The 17,776-nt window shown below is 41.4% G+C and overlaps 1 protein-coding gene across 6 annotated transcripts in view; it reads right to left on the bottom strand.

The window, feature by feature from the left end:
• The window catches only part of LOC102460994 (TLE family member 4, transcriptional corepressor), a 133,106-nt gene extending 125,415 nt beyond the window's left edge, over nt 1-7,691 (bottom strand). For 3 of the 6 annotated variants that reach the window (XM_075931746.1, XM_075931747.1, XM_075931749.1), the window contains exons 1-4: nt 6,505-7,690; nt 5,529-5,626; nt 4,212-4,275; nt 2,829-2,873 (exon numbers count right to left, since the gene is read on the bottom strand). In XM_075931746.1, the coding sequence (XP_075787861.1) occupies nt 2,829-2,873; nt 4,212-4,275; nt 5,529-5,626; nt 6,505-6,549 (252 nt within the window). In that variant the 5' untranslated portion in view covers nt 6,550-7,690. Of the gene's footprint in view, nt 1-2,828; nt 2,874-4,211; nt 4,276-5,528; nt 5,627-6,504 lie in introns of all 6 variants that reach the window. The other 3 variants (XM_075931744.1, XM_075931745.1, XM_075931748.1) reach the window with 2 other exon arrangements.
• Between the last annotated feature and the right edge of the window lie 10,085 nt (nt 7,692-17,776).

Below are 17,776 nucleotides of genomic sequence, written 5' to 3'. Positions count from 1 at the left end.
CTACCCTTGCCATCACACATGCACCCACACTGTCACTGCTATGTGCGTTTATCCTTTTATCAATTTGCTAAGTCACAGAGTCATGACTCCATCACAGCCATCATTTTTGTTCCAATGAAAAATTTCTCTAAAAATAAATACTCTGTGGCTGGGAGCAGCCAAGAAGAACAGAAGCTTTAACAGAAAAATACACAAAGGTCTCAAATATCAGGGCCACCAATTACTAGGGTACTTGCAAGGACTCCAGGGAGTCCTACTCTTGAACCCTCTGAGACGCAAATCTAATAAGTGAATAAGCCTAACTTGATCTTGAGAACTAGGCCCAATTACGCCACAGGGCAACTTCACTGCATTATTGCCTGCTTTCCATTACAAGGGCATCCAGTGAGTATATCTGGAAAAGAAGCTAAGAGGAACCAAGGCTGTCTGCCTAGGAAAACAAATAAAGATAGATATGCCTCTGTGCTTAAGGGGGGGGAAAAAAAAAGAAAGAAAATATAATAAGTAGGTGGTTTGCAGAGCTGTCTGTATTTCATAATGTGATAAACTGCCCTCAGGATTTTCGATATGATTGAATTTAGGAAGCCAAAAAATATGGTGTGTGTGGTGGGGGGAAGGGGAGGGGGAAGTATGGGAGAATTGCTCAATTTTGACTATGTAGAATTTGAAGACTGGGGGAGGAAGAAAGCAGAATTTTAAGTGGAAGCCTGAAAGTACCCTCCCCCCCACATACAGGATTACTATGAGAAACTGGGTCTTACTCTTACAGTTGTAGGGACAGAGAGGAAATATTTTGTGGTTGCTACACTAACAGAAGAAGGAAATGTTGTGATGTTATATGACTTCATGGGGGGGGGGGGGGGGAGTACAACAAAACAGGAGCCATGTAAGAAACAGAGATAAGATTTCAGAGTGATAGTGAACAAGTTTCTTAGCTGTAATTCATTTGAGTCACCAGCATTTGATAAAATATTGAAGTGTTTTGGATGCAGTGTTTACAGCACAGATCCATAAAGATATTAGGCTCCTAGAGGACTCTTAAATGGGCCCACATTACTAATCTGAATTTTAAAAAGTGACAATAGAAAAAGTGAATTTTAATTAAATTCAGTCCTTAGTAAGCCCAGCATTAAAATGTTTAATTTCTTTAAAATTCTGTGAAAGTTCCCAGCACCTTAATAGTATCTAGTTTCTGAAACAATTAAAAAAAATCCATTTTTTTTCTTTTAAATTCAACTAACTTCAGATTGATGCTATTATTGCTAAATGTACATAGGTTTTTGTAAGTTTATACACATTTAATCCTTTGTATTTCTGCACTGTTCATTTCTCAACCATTGCAGCCAAACTTTGTTATCTTGGAAGTCTATGACCTAGCGCTAAATAGGTGGCCTGAAGAGATTTTGGATACCTATGGTGTTTATGTCCAACAATTTACTTTTTAAAAATTTTACTCAGAAACTCCTAGCTATGAATTGAGAATCAAAATCTAAAACCGGATAAGTCATTGGCAGTCTTTCCACTTATTTACATGAATTCTGAATAAGGCCCATATACAAACTTTTCATTACTACTCTTGTACTCCATATGCCCCACTATTTCTTCCAAGTGTTTGCTGCGCCCACTTGTCAAGTCACAAGTTAGGTCCTGATTTATTCCTGCAGAATTACACATGTACTTACCATCACTCATATGACTAGTACAACCAAGTTTAAGAGGACTACTCACACGGACACGTGTAACATTATGCATGTGTGAGTGTGTCGCTGTAGGACTGGTGTTTTAGACTGAGAACGCCTTGAATCTCAGTGTTTGTGATGTATAGTGCCTACTATCAGGTGGCCTGATCAAAACTGGTACCTCAGGATGCTAATGTTAAACAAATTAAAATAAACTATATTTAACTGCTTTCGACAAGACAAAGAAATCCAATTTCCACAATCAAAATAAAGTTTTAAATCCCATACTATTACATTTTAAAATTGGTTTCTACAAATATCCACTTAAATCTGTTTACATTACTCAAGACATGCAAATTAATAGCAGCAATTCACTTCAGAAAACTTCTGAGTAAACACCAAGTAAAAGAGTTTTATCTAGAAAACAGAAGTCAGATGTATGTTTCATTCTCAATGTAAATTAAAAAAAAAAAAACACACAAACAGATTTATACAAGGAAATAATCTTTGCCTAGCTGTCAGACTTCAAGGCACAGAGTTGACCCTTATCACATCCTCCTAGAAAACTCATTTACCCAGTAGAGTTTGGGGAACTAATGGACACAAATTCTGTACAAAAGGCCTATTAAATAGTCTCAAGGGACAAGTATGTGGTTTGCATCAATTTCTTGTGTCGACCGATTTTAATTTCCTCTCCTTCCAGTTTAACTATTGAAAGACAGCAGTATCTTTTCCATGCATTGACTATACAGCTTTTTGCCTTGATGCCTAGTGTTCAGAATATAACTCTGGCTCCAAAAGATATAAATATGCCTAACATAAAAGATTAACAAGTCCTACTCACAAATCCTTCCTCATGCACAGTCTCACTGTAGTAAAATGGGACTATTTTTGTGAGCTGGCAGTGAGGGAGGGGTGTGTGTAAGAGACAGAATCAGGTTTCTTACTCATGTGGGAATACAGACACAGTAATTCTCTAAATTCGTATACTAAATCCATTAGGGAAGTATCAGAGCACCACAGTGTGTGTGCACACACACACACACGTTCAGCCACTTAAACGTGCAATTGAACAAAAGTCACAGAACACTTTAAAATTAGACTGAGGAATTATATCCAACTTTCTTACCAAGTGAAATGTTTGCCTACCTGTTTATGCATCTCTATATTCAACCCATAGGACATCTCATAATACTAAGGAGAAAAAAGGAGAATGTGATTCTGTTAGTCCTCATAATAATGCAAATGCTTCCAATATTCAGTTTTAATCTCACAGCAGATATAATGGCATATTATATACCTAACAAAGATTTACTAGTATTTGTAATCTCCCAAAATTAGAATGGGAATTTCACAGCATCTTGTCCCTTGCATCTGTTTTTACTGCCACTTTGCCCCATGTCAAATTTACAAGGAACAGCCACATTTAAAAAAAAAAAAAATAGCCAGCACATGATCTTAGCCATAAGGCCGAGAAGCGAACACAACACTGAACACACCTGACAATTGGAGTCAAACATGAGAAATCATGAAAATATATGGAAAATACTCTCAATTTTGTTCTCTACTATACACTAAAGATGCAAAAAAACGCCTGAAGTGCTAGAAACCAGACATGAACATAAATCAGCAAAACTGTGCACTCTTTATTCAATATTTTAAATTTAAAAAACACAAGAAGCTAAAATTTAATAGAACATTTGCAAGAAAATTCAGAGTTAAAGCAGACATTCCAACTGTAATGTGTCCTGTTATGTCTTAGAATTGCAGAGAGCTCAGTTCAATGTGTGACATATGCGCTCCGTACCTACACTCATCATCAGGTATGGGAAGGACAGAATGTGAGATTAATTAAAGGTTTATGCTTTGGATACACTTAAGTTATTTACTCTTTTTGTAAATATTTGTGTTATAGATCACACACATGGAAATCAATTATTCCCTTAGATGTACAAGAGAGCAGATAGAAACAGCTCCGTTGCAGTAGTCATAATGCATCACACAGTTATGTATTTAGAGACTTCTTTATACTCAAGTTATTTACCCATATGAACAATTACTAAATTATTTTTCCAGCTCAGTTCTCTGACTGTATGGACCTGCAGCTCACAAGCAATACTTTTTCAGAGACCTAAGGCTTCTGAAATTCTTGGTTCCATCCCTTTATTAAATAAATACATAAATAAATAATAAAACAAAACAAAACAAAACATCTGGACAAAATGGCAAAGGGGAAAGCAGTAAAAGAAAATAAAAGCAACGAAAAGAGATGCCTATTAATTTGGGGGTATCTTTAAGAGACTAACTGCCTTCCTATTAATATTGGATTTTTTTTTCAAAATACATCTAAAAACGTTGACAAATTTAGGAAAATAAGACTGTGTACGCAGGTAATAAACCTCTAAAAGTGAAGTATACAATGGAGAGACTGGTGCAACCACATTTATAGCACTGTTACTATCATAATCTGAATGTATTTTTGTTTTCGTACACAAAGATAATACACATTTTGAATTTATGCGGCTTGCTTACCATGACATAATGTCGCTGCATCTCTGTCTTCTCACTAGCCAGTTTCTCACATTCCAGCTTTAAACTGTTCAAACATTAAAAAAAAAAAAAATGATGAGTACTACTTTTATATCCTTCTGGACACACATTTACTTCCCTTTCCTGTCATCTTCTGCAAAATATAAATAAAAATGTAAGTCCAAGCTATTGTTTGTGGGTGGAGTCTTGTTAGTTTCCCTTTTCAACAAGTATTGTATAATATACTCCTCTAATGGGCCAAATATACAGAATTTATATCCAAAATATATATTACTCTGAAAAAAAAGTAGACTGGCTCATAGAAAATGTTTCTCATTGAGATCAGTATCTAGAATATTAAAAAACATTTTTAAAAAATCACCTACAAACACATAATTTGACGCTTTGATTTAAAAAAAATCAGGTTCGAGGAATGATGTCTTTTTAAAGGACAAAGCAGTGTTATTGTGTGTGTGTGTTTTTCTGTTGATGAAACTGTAAAGAAAATTCTGCACATTATTTCATTGACAAGGTAAGCAAACATCAAAACCTTCCATGGCAGTTTTGTTTTCAAATGTGCACAAAACAATCTTGTGGTAAGTGGTTCCTCACTTGAAGAATAAAATGCTCTTTACCATAAAGCTTATTGAATAGCTCACCAACTATGCTTCTAGGTTATCAGCACTTGACATTTCAGTGGAAAGCTGGAAGGGGCTGGGTCAAGAGAAGAGGATACCACAAGCAATCAAATCACAGCCCTTGATCCACAACCCCATGCCACCTCCCTCCCCTCTTCCCCCCCTCCAAAAAACAGGAAAAAAAATAGATCTATTTCCAATATTTGACATTCGATTCTTCTGAGCTCCCTGCTTCAAAGTGTTTTCTTAATGGCTTTATCCTCACAACTGCAGACCTGTTATTTATGCCTGAATGTCCAACCAGACAAGTCTCACTCAGAGACTCCCACATTTTAGATGAATTCTCAGTTTAAGAGGCTTTGAGAGATTATTTTAACCATATGTTTCAATGAGACATTTGAAATCTCAGTCACAATATTTTGAAATCCCCCTTGTCCAAATGATCGCAGCTCAAGACAGCTTCTGCAATATTCGAGAGAAGAAAATGTTGCTTTCCAGACACTGGTCTAGCAGGGCTGGGAAGTGACATTTCTGCTTGGGAGGAAACAACAAACAAACAAAAAAACCCAACCCATAAGACACCAAAAGCAATCCACACACGTTCATGCCTTTGCAAACAAAACAAAAAAAGAGTGACAAGAGCTAAGCAAACACGAGGATCAAGGAAAGTAAACATCATTACCTGTGGTACTGAGCCTGTAAAAACTGAAACTCCTCCTTAATCCGATCGCAGGATTCGGAAATGGTGAATTTGAAGGGTTGAGCAGGCTGATGCGGTGCCTAAAAATAATGATCGTTATCAAAGGTTTTAATTATGCCCTATCTAAGCCAGTCCCAGACACGCAGACACACAAACATGCCCAGCCCAGTGTGTGCAAGGGGGCTGGCTCACCCACAGCAGTAAGGACGAAGGCTGTTAAAACTCACGTACTTTACATACACACGCACACACCAGCGTTTCCTCTTTGAAACATAAAAGTCCCTCGCCCTTTACGCACATACATACACAAGCCTGCTCCAGGCTTATACGCTCCTTTACAGATCTCGAATAGAGGGAGGCAGGGTCATGTCCGTTTCATCCGCGTCCCCAACAGCACCCACCAACCCGTAATCAGACTGCCAGGCTTGTGAAGTGGGCAAGGGGGTCAGGGACCCTACTGCTAAACTGGGGTGACTGTGAAGGGAAGACAGAGGGCAAGAAAAAGAGACGAGGCAGGAGGGGAAGGGAGGGAATCACAGGTCGCTCCGTGGGAGCTGCTAGAGCAGGAATATACTTTGGGGATAATACGAATCAGATTAAGACCTGGAACCCTCGCTCCCTCCTTCTGTCTTTAGTTTGCCTTTGACTCTTTTAAAGCTCTGAGCGATCGCAACTACAAGCGGCGAAATCGCTACACTGGAGAGCCTGAAAAGCCAAAGACAACAATAAGAAAATGGCTACAACTCAATTGTTTCTCCCCCCTCTCCCCCCTTTTTTGCGTTTGCTTTCTCCAAGCAGGAGGCAAGCGGACAGCAGGAGAAAGGCGGGTGTATTGTGCCGATTGTTCCTGGTCCCAGCCCTCTCTCTCGGGGACCCAGGCTTAGGGGAGGGGGGGGGGGAAACAAACCAAGAGCCACATACAAGTCCTCCCCCCCCACCCTGCCTTGCCTCTACTCACCGGGTGTCTGGTTTGAGGATACATCTTGCTCAGATCGCGAATCATCCAAACCGATTTAGTTTGTGCTTTTGGCCAGAGCAGCTTGGTTCATTGAGTTTAATGGCAACAATGCAAAGGAGGAGCAGGAGGAAAGGGCTGCCCGGCGCTAGCGCTCGAAGGAGCGTCTCCGGCTGCCCCCGAACCCCCCCGCCCTCGGGACTCGCGTGAACACACAAGAGGAGGGACACTCGGCGGCGGCTCTGTCCCCGGCCGGAGGGAACCGCTGCCACATTCCACAGGGGCTGTCACTCGCTAGCAGACATGGTCGCGGGCGGAACGGCGGCTCCGGCAGCGTTCCGAGGGTCCGTGTCCCAGTGTCCCGACGATCGGAAGATCCCCGTGTCCTAGACGTTCCTACACCAGCGTCCGGCAGGTCTCGCTTCCAATGTGTCAGCGCGCGGCAGCCGCCGCCTCCTCCAGGGCTCGGCAGGTCCCTCTCCTAGCGCCCCACAGTTCCAAGGGGGTCTCTCCTTCCCCGCCAACCGATCCAGTCCCGGTGGAGGGGCAAGAACGGAAGAAGAGAAAACTCCACTCGCCCCAGTTTCCGAATCACCCCCCCAGAACACCCCCTCTCGCTGCTTCTTCCGGCTGCAAACTTTTATGGGTCTCAATTGTTATCCTGTCAAAAAAAAAAGGCAACCCGCTCCTTTCCTTTGTAGGGAGGAAAAAAACTCCTAGTGGGGAAAAGCTGCTGGTGGTTTTGCTCCTGGCTTTTCTCCGCCTCGCAAATACTCGCTTCTTTTCAAAGGTTCAAGTGCAGTAACCTTTTGTTGTGATGTTTCTCCTCTTTCCCATTCACAGGTCGCAGCAAACCCCCCCCCCCCTTTCCGCCTTCCTTTTTTTTTTTTTTTTTTTTTTTACAGCGCGGCAGGGTGAAGAAACGCGGTCTGGTTCATTGGTCTTCTCTCCTTCCCTCCTCGCCTCGCAAACTCTTGCAACTCAGAACAAGATCACCAAAGCCAGCAGCAGCCGCGACAGCCACCTCACCAACGCCGCTCCGAGCAGCTCTAACTACAAGCTCCGGTGAGGTGACTTCTTTGACCAAATTTAGCAGCGGCAAATCATTAACATTCTGATACATATTCACAACAATCGGAAGACAAGGGGGCTGCGAGTTTTCCTGGGAATTGTAGTTTCATTTCCGTGGCCTTGCCCCCCCGCTACATTGCAAATTGCAGTCCAAAAAACTCCAACGACCATGAGGCAAAGCGAGCCCTCCTTTCCTAGCCCCCTCCCCGGGTCTACCCCTCGTTCTGCTCCGCCCATGAAGGGCGTTGCCGGCGACCAATCAGCAGCGGCTACACATTAATCGCCGTTCTGTATTAATGCCCATCATTTCGCTGCTGACAAATGGGCGTGCGGGTCTGAGGAGGGGGTGGGGCTCAGAACCGAGCCCCCACGTGGGGGACAGACGTCGCTTCTCGTGGCAGCCAATCATGCTGTTTTATCCAATGGGCCACACCCCCGTTTCCTAGTTCCTTCCCCCTGCCGGAGGTGGAGCTTTGAGATCGCTGACGTTCCATAGCGCCGGCGTTCGAACAGGGGAAACATTTGTTCAGCTGTCAATCAAAGTAACGTGGGGTGACTGGGGCTGCTGCTGCTGCTTGTATCTTGTGCTCTGGGTGGTGGCAGGAGAGGAGGTTTGGAGGGGGAAAAGGATGCGCTCTGCCTCTGTGCTCCCCCCTCCCCGTCACTCACGGCTGCTATATCACCCGCACCAGGAGGAATGCGGACTAATTAGGGGCCAATGTCTCCTTAAAGAGACAAGCTCGGCCTTGTGTAACGTGCAGGGACCCCTGTTGAGACAAGAGAGGGAGGATCGCGCTGATCCCACTTCTTTCAGCTCACATCAATTTTACACGCCACTGGAGCTGGCGTAATTTTCATTTGAAGGGGACTGACTGGCTGCCCTGTTTGGAGCGAGAGCCGCGAGCGCTCGGGGAGGGGACAGCGAGGCGATTTGTTAATTTCAGGGTTCGAAGGGGTTTTTCCCCTTCCCAGGACCGACCCCCCCCCCATATGGTTCGGATGGGCAGTCACCGCTATCGTGAAGGCTGCATGTAAAACATGCCCGGTTTGGAATGATGCTTCTAGCAGGTAGATACCGGAGGCGGGTGCTTTTTCCTGCCTTCGCTATTGAAGAGGAGAAATTTAAAAAAAATATTCGGCTTTCTTAAGTTTCTTTGTCCAGCAGAAATAGGAGAGATTCGATAGCAGAGCGGTTTGGCTTTAGTTGCTACAGTCCACGGCTTCACATCAGTGAGGGACACAGACACTCGCCTAGCAATTTTTACTGAGGCAATAGGAAAAATAGCAGAGACTTCCAAATTCACCACCACTCTGAGCAAAAAGCAGCATCACCCAGTAGTTACACAGCGTTCTACAGGTTTCACATCCGGCTTCTAGTTACAGCTGTGCATTGGTAACTCCTGAGCACTAGGGAGGTGGACCACCCCCGTAGGCCCACGCCAACATTTTTATTACTAGATAGGGTGCCTCCACATACCTCCCTGGGTGGTCCTCTCTGTACCCCTTGCCTCCCCAGTCACCCCTTCATCTGTGCCTCTTTGTTGCTACTCTGTCCAGCACAACAACCTAACACTGTTCAGCCCACGGAGTGGAGACTGAAGGAGGCATTAGCTTCACACTACATAACATTGCAAAGAGGATAATGGGAATGGTGTAATTAAATACCATATATGCAGTGGTGGTGTAACCCTGTAATCCCAGGATATTAGAGAGAGAAGGTGGGTGAGCTAATATTTTATTAGACCAATTTATGTTGGTAAGAGAGGTACAAGCTTGAGGTACAGAGTTCTTCTTCAGTCCCACCACCAGATGTTGGTCCAGTAAAAAAAATATATCACCCTTCTTGTTGCTCTAGGTAGGTGATAGCCACATACACAGACTGTACAGCTCACGGAGTGCCCTATTCATCAATCCCACATTCCACAGATTCACAGTTTTATATTTATGCTCTCAACACAAGGACATGCATTCACTTTTCTTCAACTATTGAAAGGCTTTTGCTACCAAAACTACAAAGTTATAAAAATAAACTGTTGCAACATCTTTTATCCTGCGGAAAAGAAGGAAACTTGTGTACTGTCTATGAATTACTTTTATGCCTCATTTGCTTCCATGCTTTTACTGATCTAGACATTGTTCTGGCATAGTACTATAGAATGCCTGGTGCACTTGAAGAGTGATGGGTTGGTACAGAGACCTAAGGATGTAGACCACAGAGATATGTAAAATCATGTTCAAAATGTTTAAGTGATTAACCAGCCCACAGCATCATGTCACGGGCAGGGGGTCTGCTCCAGCTGGGTCAGGCACTGGTTAACTAGTTCCTGTAAATATCACCCAGTAAGGGGGATGCTTACCAGATAACCAGTTACCCATTTGCATCCATAGTAGACCAACATAGAACAGAAAATTCCAGATGTTCATAATTGGGTGCCAGGCACCTATTGGGAGGCTGAGTCTTTCCATTAGCAACCCTACCCATGTGCATTTAAGATTGGTTTTCTTCTTTTCTTAAAGATACTCTAAAGAAACAACCCAAAATATGACATCAAAGGAAAATTCATTTATTACATTTTGCACTATAACCATAGCATTTTTATATGGGTTGGTTTTGTTCTCTCTTTAGTAATAAAGTAACTTGTCAATTGCTCAAAGTCCTGTTTGATAAGCTTCATTTTAGACCTTTGACCTATATTTTTATTGCTGTAATTATTTACATAAAAAATGCTCTCTCTCTGACACAGGTTATAAAACAAATACTACTGAAGTCCAAGAAAGCAATCCCACATCATTCAAAGTTTGCTAAGCTGTTATTTTTCTTCTGTATCTAATTACATGGTGTCCCCATATTGGGCTTTGGTATACTGAGAAATAGATGTTAGTCTTCTTTATGTACAACATAATTAAGGATGTGTTTCTCCAAGACTTCCTTACATGAGTAATCATTATTCATAAAAATAGTTCAATTGAAAGGAGGCTATTTTGGGCTACTCACATGAGTAAGGGGTACAGTTCAGATTTTAAATGGCCTACTTTGAGGCACTATTAACAAAAATGTGTCAGTAATTTTTACATTGTCATCAAATGAGAGCAAGACTACATCCTACTGAAAGTATCTGTAAAATTATTTAGGTGCCTAAAGATGCAGATAGGCATCTAATGGCCTCTCCATAGTTTTAAAAATCTTACTGGGTGCCTTTCTGAATACCCTAAATACCCTCAGAAATCTGTCCCCGAGTGATTCCTGCTAATTGCTCAATGTCATCAGTTCCCATTACGGATGAAAGAATTAAACCAGTTAACTGATACACTATGCTGATTATTTTCAGGAATAACGGCATTGCGCAAGAGGGTTTTTCTTGTGCAAGAAGGGGCAGTGTAGACGCTCCCTCTGGTGCAAGAGCTTCTTCCGCAAAATGGCGGCTCATTAGATATGCAAATGAGGCTCAGCGATATTCCACGCTTAGCCTCATTTGCATATTTCTGGCATACGAACCCGCCAGTGCAGACATAGCCTCAAACTCCTAAAGGATGCCAAAGATGAAGGGTGTGCTGGCTCCATGGGGCCATGAGCGCCAGCAAAATCACAGAGCCCAGAACCCCAGCAGCTCCACAGGACTGGAAGCCCTGCGTCTGTGGCCAGCCCTGGAAGCGGTTAACTGTGTAACGGTTATCAGTTATGCAGTTAGTATTTTTATTCATTTTTCACATCCCTAGTTCCTATTTGAGTTAGGAGGCAATCACCAAGTAGCAGGATCAAATCCTAAAACAAGGATATATGGATGCCAGTCCTCCAAAAACTTACACCTGTGCTTACTTTTAATCACATGAGACATAGCATATGCTCAGAAGTATTGGTGGGACAGATCACAGAAAGACTTATGGGTCTGTTTCTGCAAAATTCTGAACCTCACAAGTGCTATGTGTTCTTATCCTTCAGTTTCCAGCATTAGGTTCAAAATCTGGATAGAAAATTGAAAAGTAAAATGAACACCAGTTGAGTTTTGTTTTTTATTTTTAAACCTCCATTTAGTTTGACATCTGGGATAGTACTGTGATTTGAAACATTAAAGTCCTGAGAAGGGCAGATACATAGGTCTCTGTGAGTAAAACAGACCTCTCTATCTTTTTGTGAGAGCAGCTCACCAAAAATGAAAATGGTGGCTGGTCAGCTTTCATGCATATGAACGCTTCACCATTACTGCTTAGTGGTTGTCTGAGTGGACATAAAATAAACCAATTTCTGTCCTATTTAAATTGTACTAGAGTCCTTACTCTACAAAAGCCCATGTGCATGCTTAATTTAATGGGACCATTGACAATGTATAAAGTAAACCATGTGCATTTGTTTTTGCAGGAGCAAGGCATAATTTTTCAACACATTGACAAAATTCTATGAAACTAAAAGCTGATACTGCATCATAACTTGCCATTTTAAAATTATGCAAATTACTATCAGAATGGCATTGTCATTTTGATTTTCTCAGCTTTTGTCAATTCTGACAACCCTGATGAGTCTTAAATATAGATTTTTTTAATTGAAAATTGCTTTTTTCCTCTTATGAAAAATGCTTTATGGCAGGTTGTATAACTTGTATTATTTTCCAGAATGTAGAGAAAGTAGTTTTTAAATGTATAATATATTTTTCTGAAGAAAGATGTTTCAAAAGATTGCAAAATTATTTAGGTGGCTTTATATGTACCAGGAATTTTGATCGCCGATAAAAAATCCTTATGAATTCTCATACATGAACCAGTGTTTGTTGATTAATCTGTCATTTACATTATTTTGTTTAAAATTCCAAGAGTATTTTGATCATATTCTGAGCCCATCATTTGATTTCAGTCATTTGAGAGTCATATGAGTTCTGCACTAGTCAATCTTTATTTATACTTACATTTTAAAGTAAACAATTTGTATATTTTTACAATTATAGCTAAAAGGAAAATTATTTTCAGGCTAGGATTTTGTAGCCTAGTTTTAAGCCTTTGTTGAACTTTTCTAGTGGAGTTATGAATTAAATAATACAGGTTTATCAGTGCTAAAGGACCCTGAATAATGGGCCCAAACCCGAAGCTCTTATTTAAGTAAATCCATGGACTTCATGTGAGTAATGGCTCAGTTGCTATGGCATCATGTTCCATGCTGCTTTAATGCCACTTTTTTGGGAAAAAGTTATCATATGAATATGACTTGTTAGATCTGTATCTCAAACACACACACACACACACGCTAAGCTGTCTGATAAATAAAGCCTTGTGGTAAATCTTGTATTAGTACTATGAAATTACCCTGTATCAACAAGTTTTTAAAAGCTTCAAGCTTCCTAATATTAATTGTCAGTGATTGTGAAGATACATAGTAGATTGTTAGTAAGCCACGCGAACTTAAATACTTGATATTGTTATAAATAATGTGTTTATAATTTATAGGATAACTAGTCCAGTAAACACAAATCTTTTGCAAGGGAGTATAAATGTACAAAACTCACTCTAAATAAGTTTTCAAATTCTCCTTTAGTTTTAATTTTGCACATTTCTATTTTTGTTTCGGCTTCCCACATATGTAAACAATTTAGATGAATTGTCTTACTTTGTTCAAGTACTTCATTCTGTATCATGTAAAGCTTCAGTCTTTTCAAACAATATAATTCTGCATTTAACATATATCTACAAGTCATTTACTGGCCTTGAAATTTCAATGGGAATTTTGCCGGCAGAGGAAATCCTGTATAGGGCCAATTTTGCATGAATTAACCAGACACAATTTGCAAAAACACATTTTGCCAAACACCTTTGACAAATATTTCAAATCATTGAAGTGATTTTTCCTGATTAACACGCTGACTTCTTTACTTTAGATGTATGTGCTACTGTAACACTGCAGTTTTTGTATATTTTTGGAGGGCAAAGCTCTCTTAGGATGAAATTTATTCCTTTGCAGAGAGCACAAGGCCTATGCATCACTTAAGTCCCAACTGAGGCTTCAAAATAGGGTGTAAGATATGAAAGATGCATAGTCCTCAGCTGAACTAGGGGACCCAGTTATCATGCTGTAGCTTTTTGAGTTGGTTGTAGAATGGTTCCAATTTGTTGTATAAATGGGACTTTGACTCCAAATGACCAAAGGCTTTAGCTCAGTCATACTATTGTTAGGACCAGTCTACACTGCAAATTGCAACCACATTGAATTGTTCCCTGATCTGCTTGCAATTGCAACCTCAGCAGCTAGATAGATTTACAGAGAGGGATAAATCCTGATCCCATGGAATCAATGGGAAATGTGACCTCAATGGCATTAGAGTATGGAACTTTATAAACAACTAACTTTAATGAAAGGGAAGAAGACGACATGTATTGTTATCTGAAAAAGATTTTTGGCATGACAGGTTGTATAGCGTGCAATGATCCCTAGTTTACATACTTTTTTATCAACAGGTCTCACGAAGATAAACAATGTAATGTTGCTACTGATAACTAATCCTGTTGGTGGTGTAACTGCATAAGTATCTGAAAGGTTTATTTAAGGTAAAGGAAATCAAAGTTTACATTAAGTCAAAATGATTTTTGCTCTCAATTTACTTCCAGTGTAAATCTAAGTAACTCCGCTGACTTCGGTGGTGTTACTTTGGCATTACACTTGTGTAAAGAAGCGCAGAATGTAGCCCAAACTGTGGAAATAGTTGGGAAACACATCTGACAGAATCTAAGTGTTTGTTTGCAAAACTCTTGACAAACGGATTGGATTGGATGTGAGAGGGTGGGTTTTGAAAACAGGACAAGGGGTAGTTTACTAAACAAACCTTCATTCTGCTGTTAACAACTGAAATAGTGCCTGCCCTATCAGAGTCCCTATCAGAAAGGAGAGAGAGAGAGGAAAACATAAGATCATCAATGAAATAGAATCCTTTAACAAGACAGTCACTTCCTGTGGTCAAAACCAGGCTAGTATTTGGCTTGTTCCATTAAAAATTACTGGTCTGGAGCCAAACAAGGAAAAAGTAATTGATAATGTAGTTTTTCAGAACCCACCCATACATCCAATGTGTCACTCCTCCATAATACTTTATTTCCCTTTTGAACAAAGATCTTTAAAATTCATTGTGTGCACTTAAAAACAAAGTGTCCTTGTGTTGGTTTATAATGATTCTCCCTTAGTTTGGGTTTGTTTTGTTGTTTAATTACATTCCCTTCTATCTTGCATTTTTGTCCAGAATAGTTGCTGGAAATTTCTGCTGTTCTCAAACAAAGAATCTTTGTGCTGTATCAGCTTGCATTTGCCTTGGATTGTGTCGTGCTGGTGTCTTTTCACTGACTTCAGCACTGCAGTATTGTAGCCATAGCCTCACTAAGTAGACTGTAACAAACAGATTCATTGGCCCTTTCTCTATTCTGCATCTTATTAACTGATCTGTGGGAAAAGCTCTCTGGGTTGGTAAGGCATATGAACTATTACAAATAATAAATTAACCTTAACTGGAAAAAGCTTTAAGACTCTTAATACAGTAACCCAGTAGAGAAAGCTGTTTCTGAAAAGCTCTTTGCCTAACAAGACAACTACATTTCGAATCGGCATTTTATTAAAATTCATCATAATTATCTTTGACATCAGCCTTACATTTATATCTTTACTGACTAAAGATTTGAGGAATATTCTATATTTCTTTGGTACCAAATAGCAAATCAGAAGCTAACTCACTGAAAACCATTCAATAAAACTGTCAAGTTCTAAGATTGTTATTTAATTCATGATGCATTTCCTTTGCTCAATTAGATTTTAAAAAAGAAAAGCCAAATGAGATCTATATTAATCTGAATTACAGGAACTTGTTCACATTTTTTGACCAATTTTAATCGGGGCTGCTAATGAGAACCCTCAAATTACAGACTACAGTACTTCAGTTAAGAAACCAAATGCTGTGCTGCTAATTAATCCACAAGGAAGTGATTGGGAATTTAATGTCTTTCTACTGTATTTTATAGTATTAAATATTACATCTTACTACTGTGTGCAAGAAAACTCAAGATACCACTAGTGACTGAGAATGAGGATTGCATGCTGAACTGAAAGAAATTTGGGCACACAGTGCTGCTCTGGCTGGGGTTTCTGTGTGGCCTAGAACAATGGTTCCCAACTTGATGTCCATGGACCCCTGGTGGTCCATGACGGTACTTCAAGAGGTCTGTGGAAAGTTCAAAAGTAAGGAGCAGGCCCACTAAATTGGGTTCAATCCTTACTTTTCTTTCCCCCCCCCCCCCAAGGAGGGGGATCCGTGACATTTTAATAGCTTCAAAACGGTTGAAGCTCGAAAAGGTTGGGAACCACTGGCCTATAAAACATCCAGGATCCCCCGTGTGGTGTGTTTCACCACTTTCTAGTGCTAGATCTGGAAAGAGTGGGGCTGTGTGTGGTATTTTAACCTATCATTTTACATTTCTGGGGATTCAGTAGTTATACTTATTTATTTGATGGGTATCATTCAAACTAAGGATGTTAAAATGTGGTTATCAGGCTAATTGTATAGTGGATACAATTTGTATCCACTATACGACTAGTTGAAAGGTCCGCTCTGCATAGCCACAGCGGAGGGGGTAGCTCAAGGAGCCGGATCAAGCCAAGACTGAGCAATCCCGGCTTGTGCCAACTTCAGGAGCCACCTACATTTCACCTTTGCATTTTAAATGTAGAAAGAGCCGCTGGGCTCCTACTACATGTAACCTTTCTGTTGGGTAGGTCCTGGCAGTAACCAGGGCTGGGTTCAATATCTTGGGGTCCATCTCACATAGAACCAGCTCGAGCCCCCACCCAGTAATCTGGGAAATTCACGCATTCCTGGGCGCTTCTGAGAGGCAATGCTTCCCCACTCGCAAGCACTGAGTCTGAGTGTAGGAAAGAAACATTTAATGAAACAGAGAGAGAAGTCATACGGTATTAACTTGGGGAAAACACCACAAACAGAGTTCATAACCCAAACATGAGCCACGCCCCCCCAGCCAAGAATCACCTGAAGTCCAAAGAGTCCGACACTCCAAAAGTCTCTGTCCCTGGTCTGTGCCACCCAGAGTCCAAAAGTTCACCCGCAGGGTTTCACCTCCCAACAAGGATAGAAACGGGGGTGGGCGGATAGATAGGGGGCACCTTATACGAAACTCTGCCACGCTCCACCAGCTGTCCCGTCCCATGCCACTGGATGCTCCGCTGGGCATCTGCCACCGCCGCTAGTTGCCGCTCCTCACCTGCCGCCACTCCACACCACACCGCTGGTCACCGCTCCTCGCCCACCGCTGCTCTGCACCACACCGCTGGTCGCCACCACTTCATTGGCAGCAGTAGGTCTTGCTCTCAGCCAAACCAGTGATTTCAGATCTCAGTGATTTCAATTCTTTAGCCACCAGCTGGACTGACAAATGAATCCAGCTTTCACTGAACTAGCAAAAGAAAAGACTCCTCAGGGAGTCTGCTTTAGGTCTGTTCTTAAAACAAAGGGGCTACGTCTAGACTGGCATGATTTTCCGCAAATGCTTTCAACAGAAAATTTTCCATTAAAAACATTTGTGGAAAAGAGCACCTAGATTAGCATGGATGCTTTTTCGCAAAAGCACTTTTTGCGGAAAAGCATCCGTGCCAATCTAGATGCGCTTTTGCGCAAAAAAGCCCTGATCGCCATTTTCGCGATCGGGGATTTTTTGCGCAAAACAAATCTGAGCTGTCTACACTGGCCCTTTTGCGCAAAAGGACTTTTGCCTGAACGGGAGCAGCATAGTATTTCCACAAGAAGCACTGATTTCAGACAGTAGGAAGTCAGTGTTCTTGCGGAAATTCAAGCGGCCAGTGTAGACAGCTGGTAAGTTTTTCCACAAAAGCAGCTGCTTTTGCGGAAAAACTTGCCAGTCTAGACACAGCCAGGGGGAAAGGTGCAGGCTGGGCCAGTCTTACAGCTCACACCTAGCAGGTATGAAGCAGGCTGACTCAAGCCCTTTAACCCTTCCCCCCAGCTCAGTTCACTCAACTCTGGAAGGGGGGAGGCTTGTTCCTCCAAGATCTCTTACCATGATGGTGGTGTCTCTCCTGCAAGCACTGATGGCATGTTTTACAGTTCCCACATTAGTGACCCCCCACAACAGTCCCAAATTATTTACCATTCTCCACAGTCCATTTCAACACTTACCCTCCATCAGCCCTGACTGAATGGGATTTACATAG

The sequence above is a fragment of the Pelodiscus sinensis genome, chromosome 6, assembly GCF_049634645.1.
Source record: "Pelodiscus sinensis isolate JC-2024 chromosome 6, ASM4963464v1, whole genome shotgun sequence".
Taxonomy (NCBI): domain Eukaryota; kingdom Metazoa; phylum Chordata; order Testudines; family Trionychidae; genus Pelodiscus; species Pelodiscus sinensis.
This window is presented reverse-complemented; position numbering and strand designations above follow the sequence as displayed.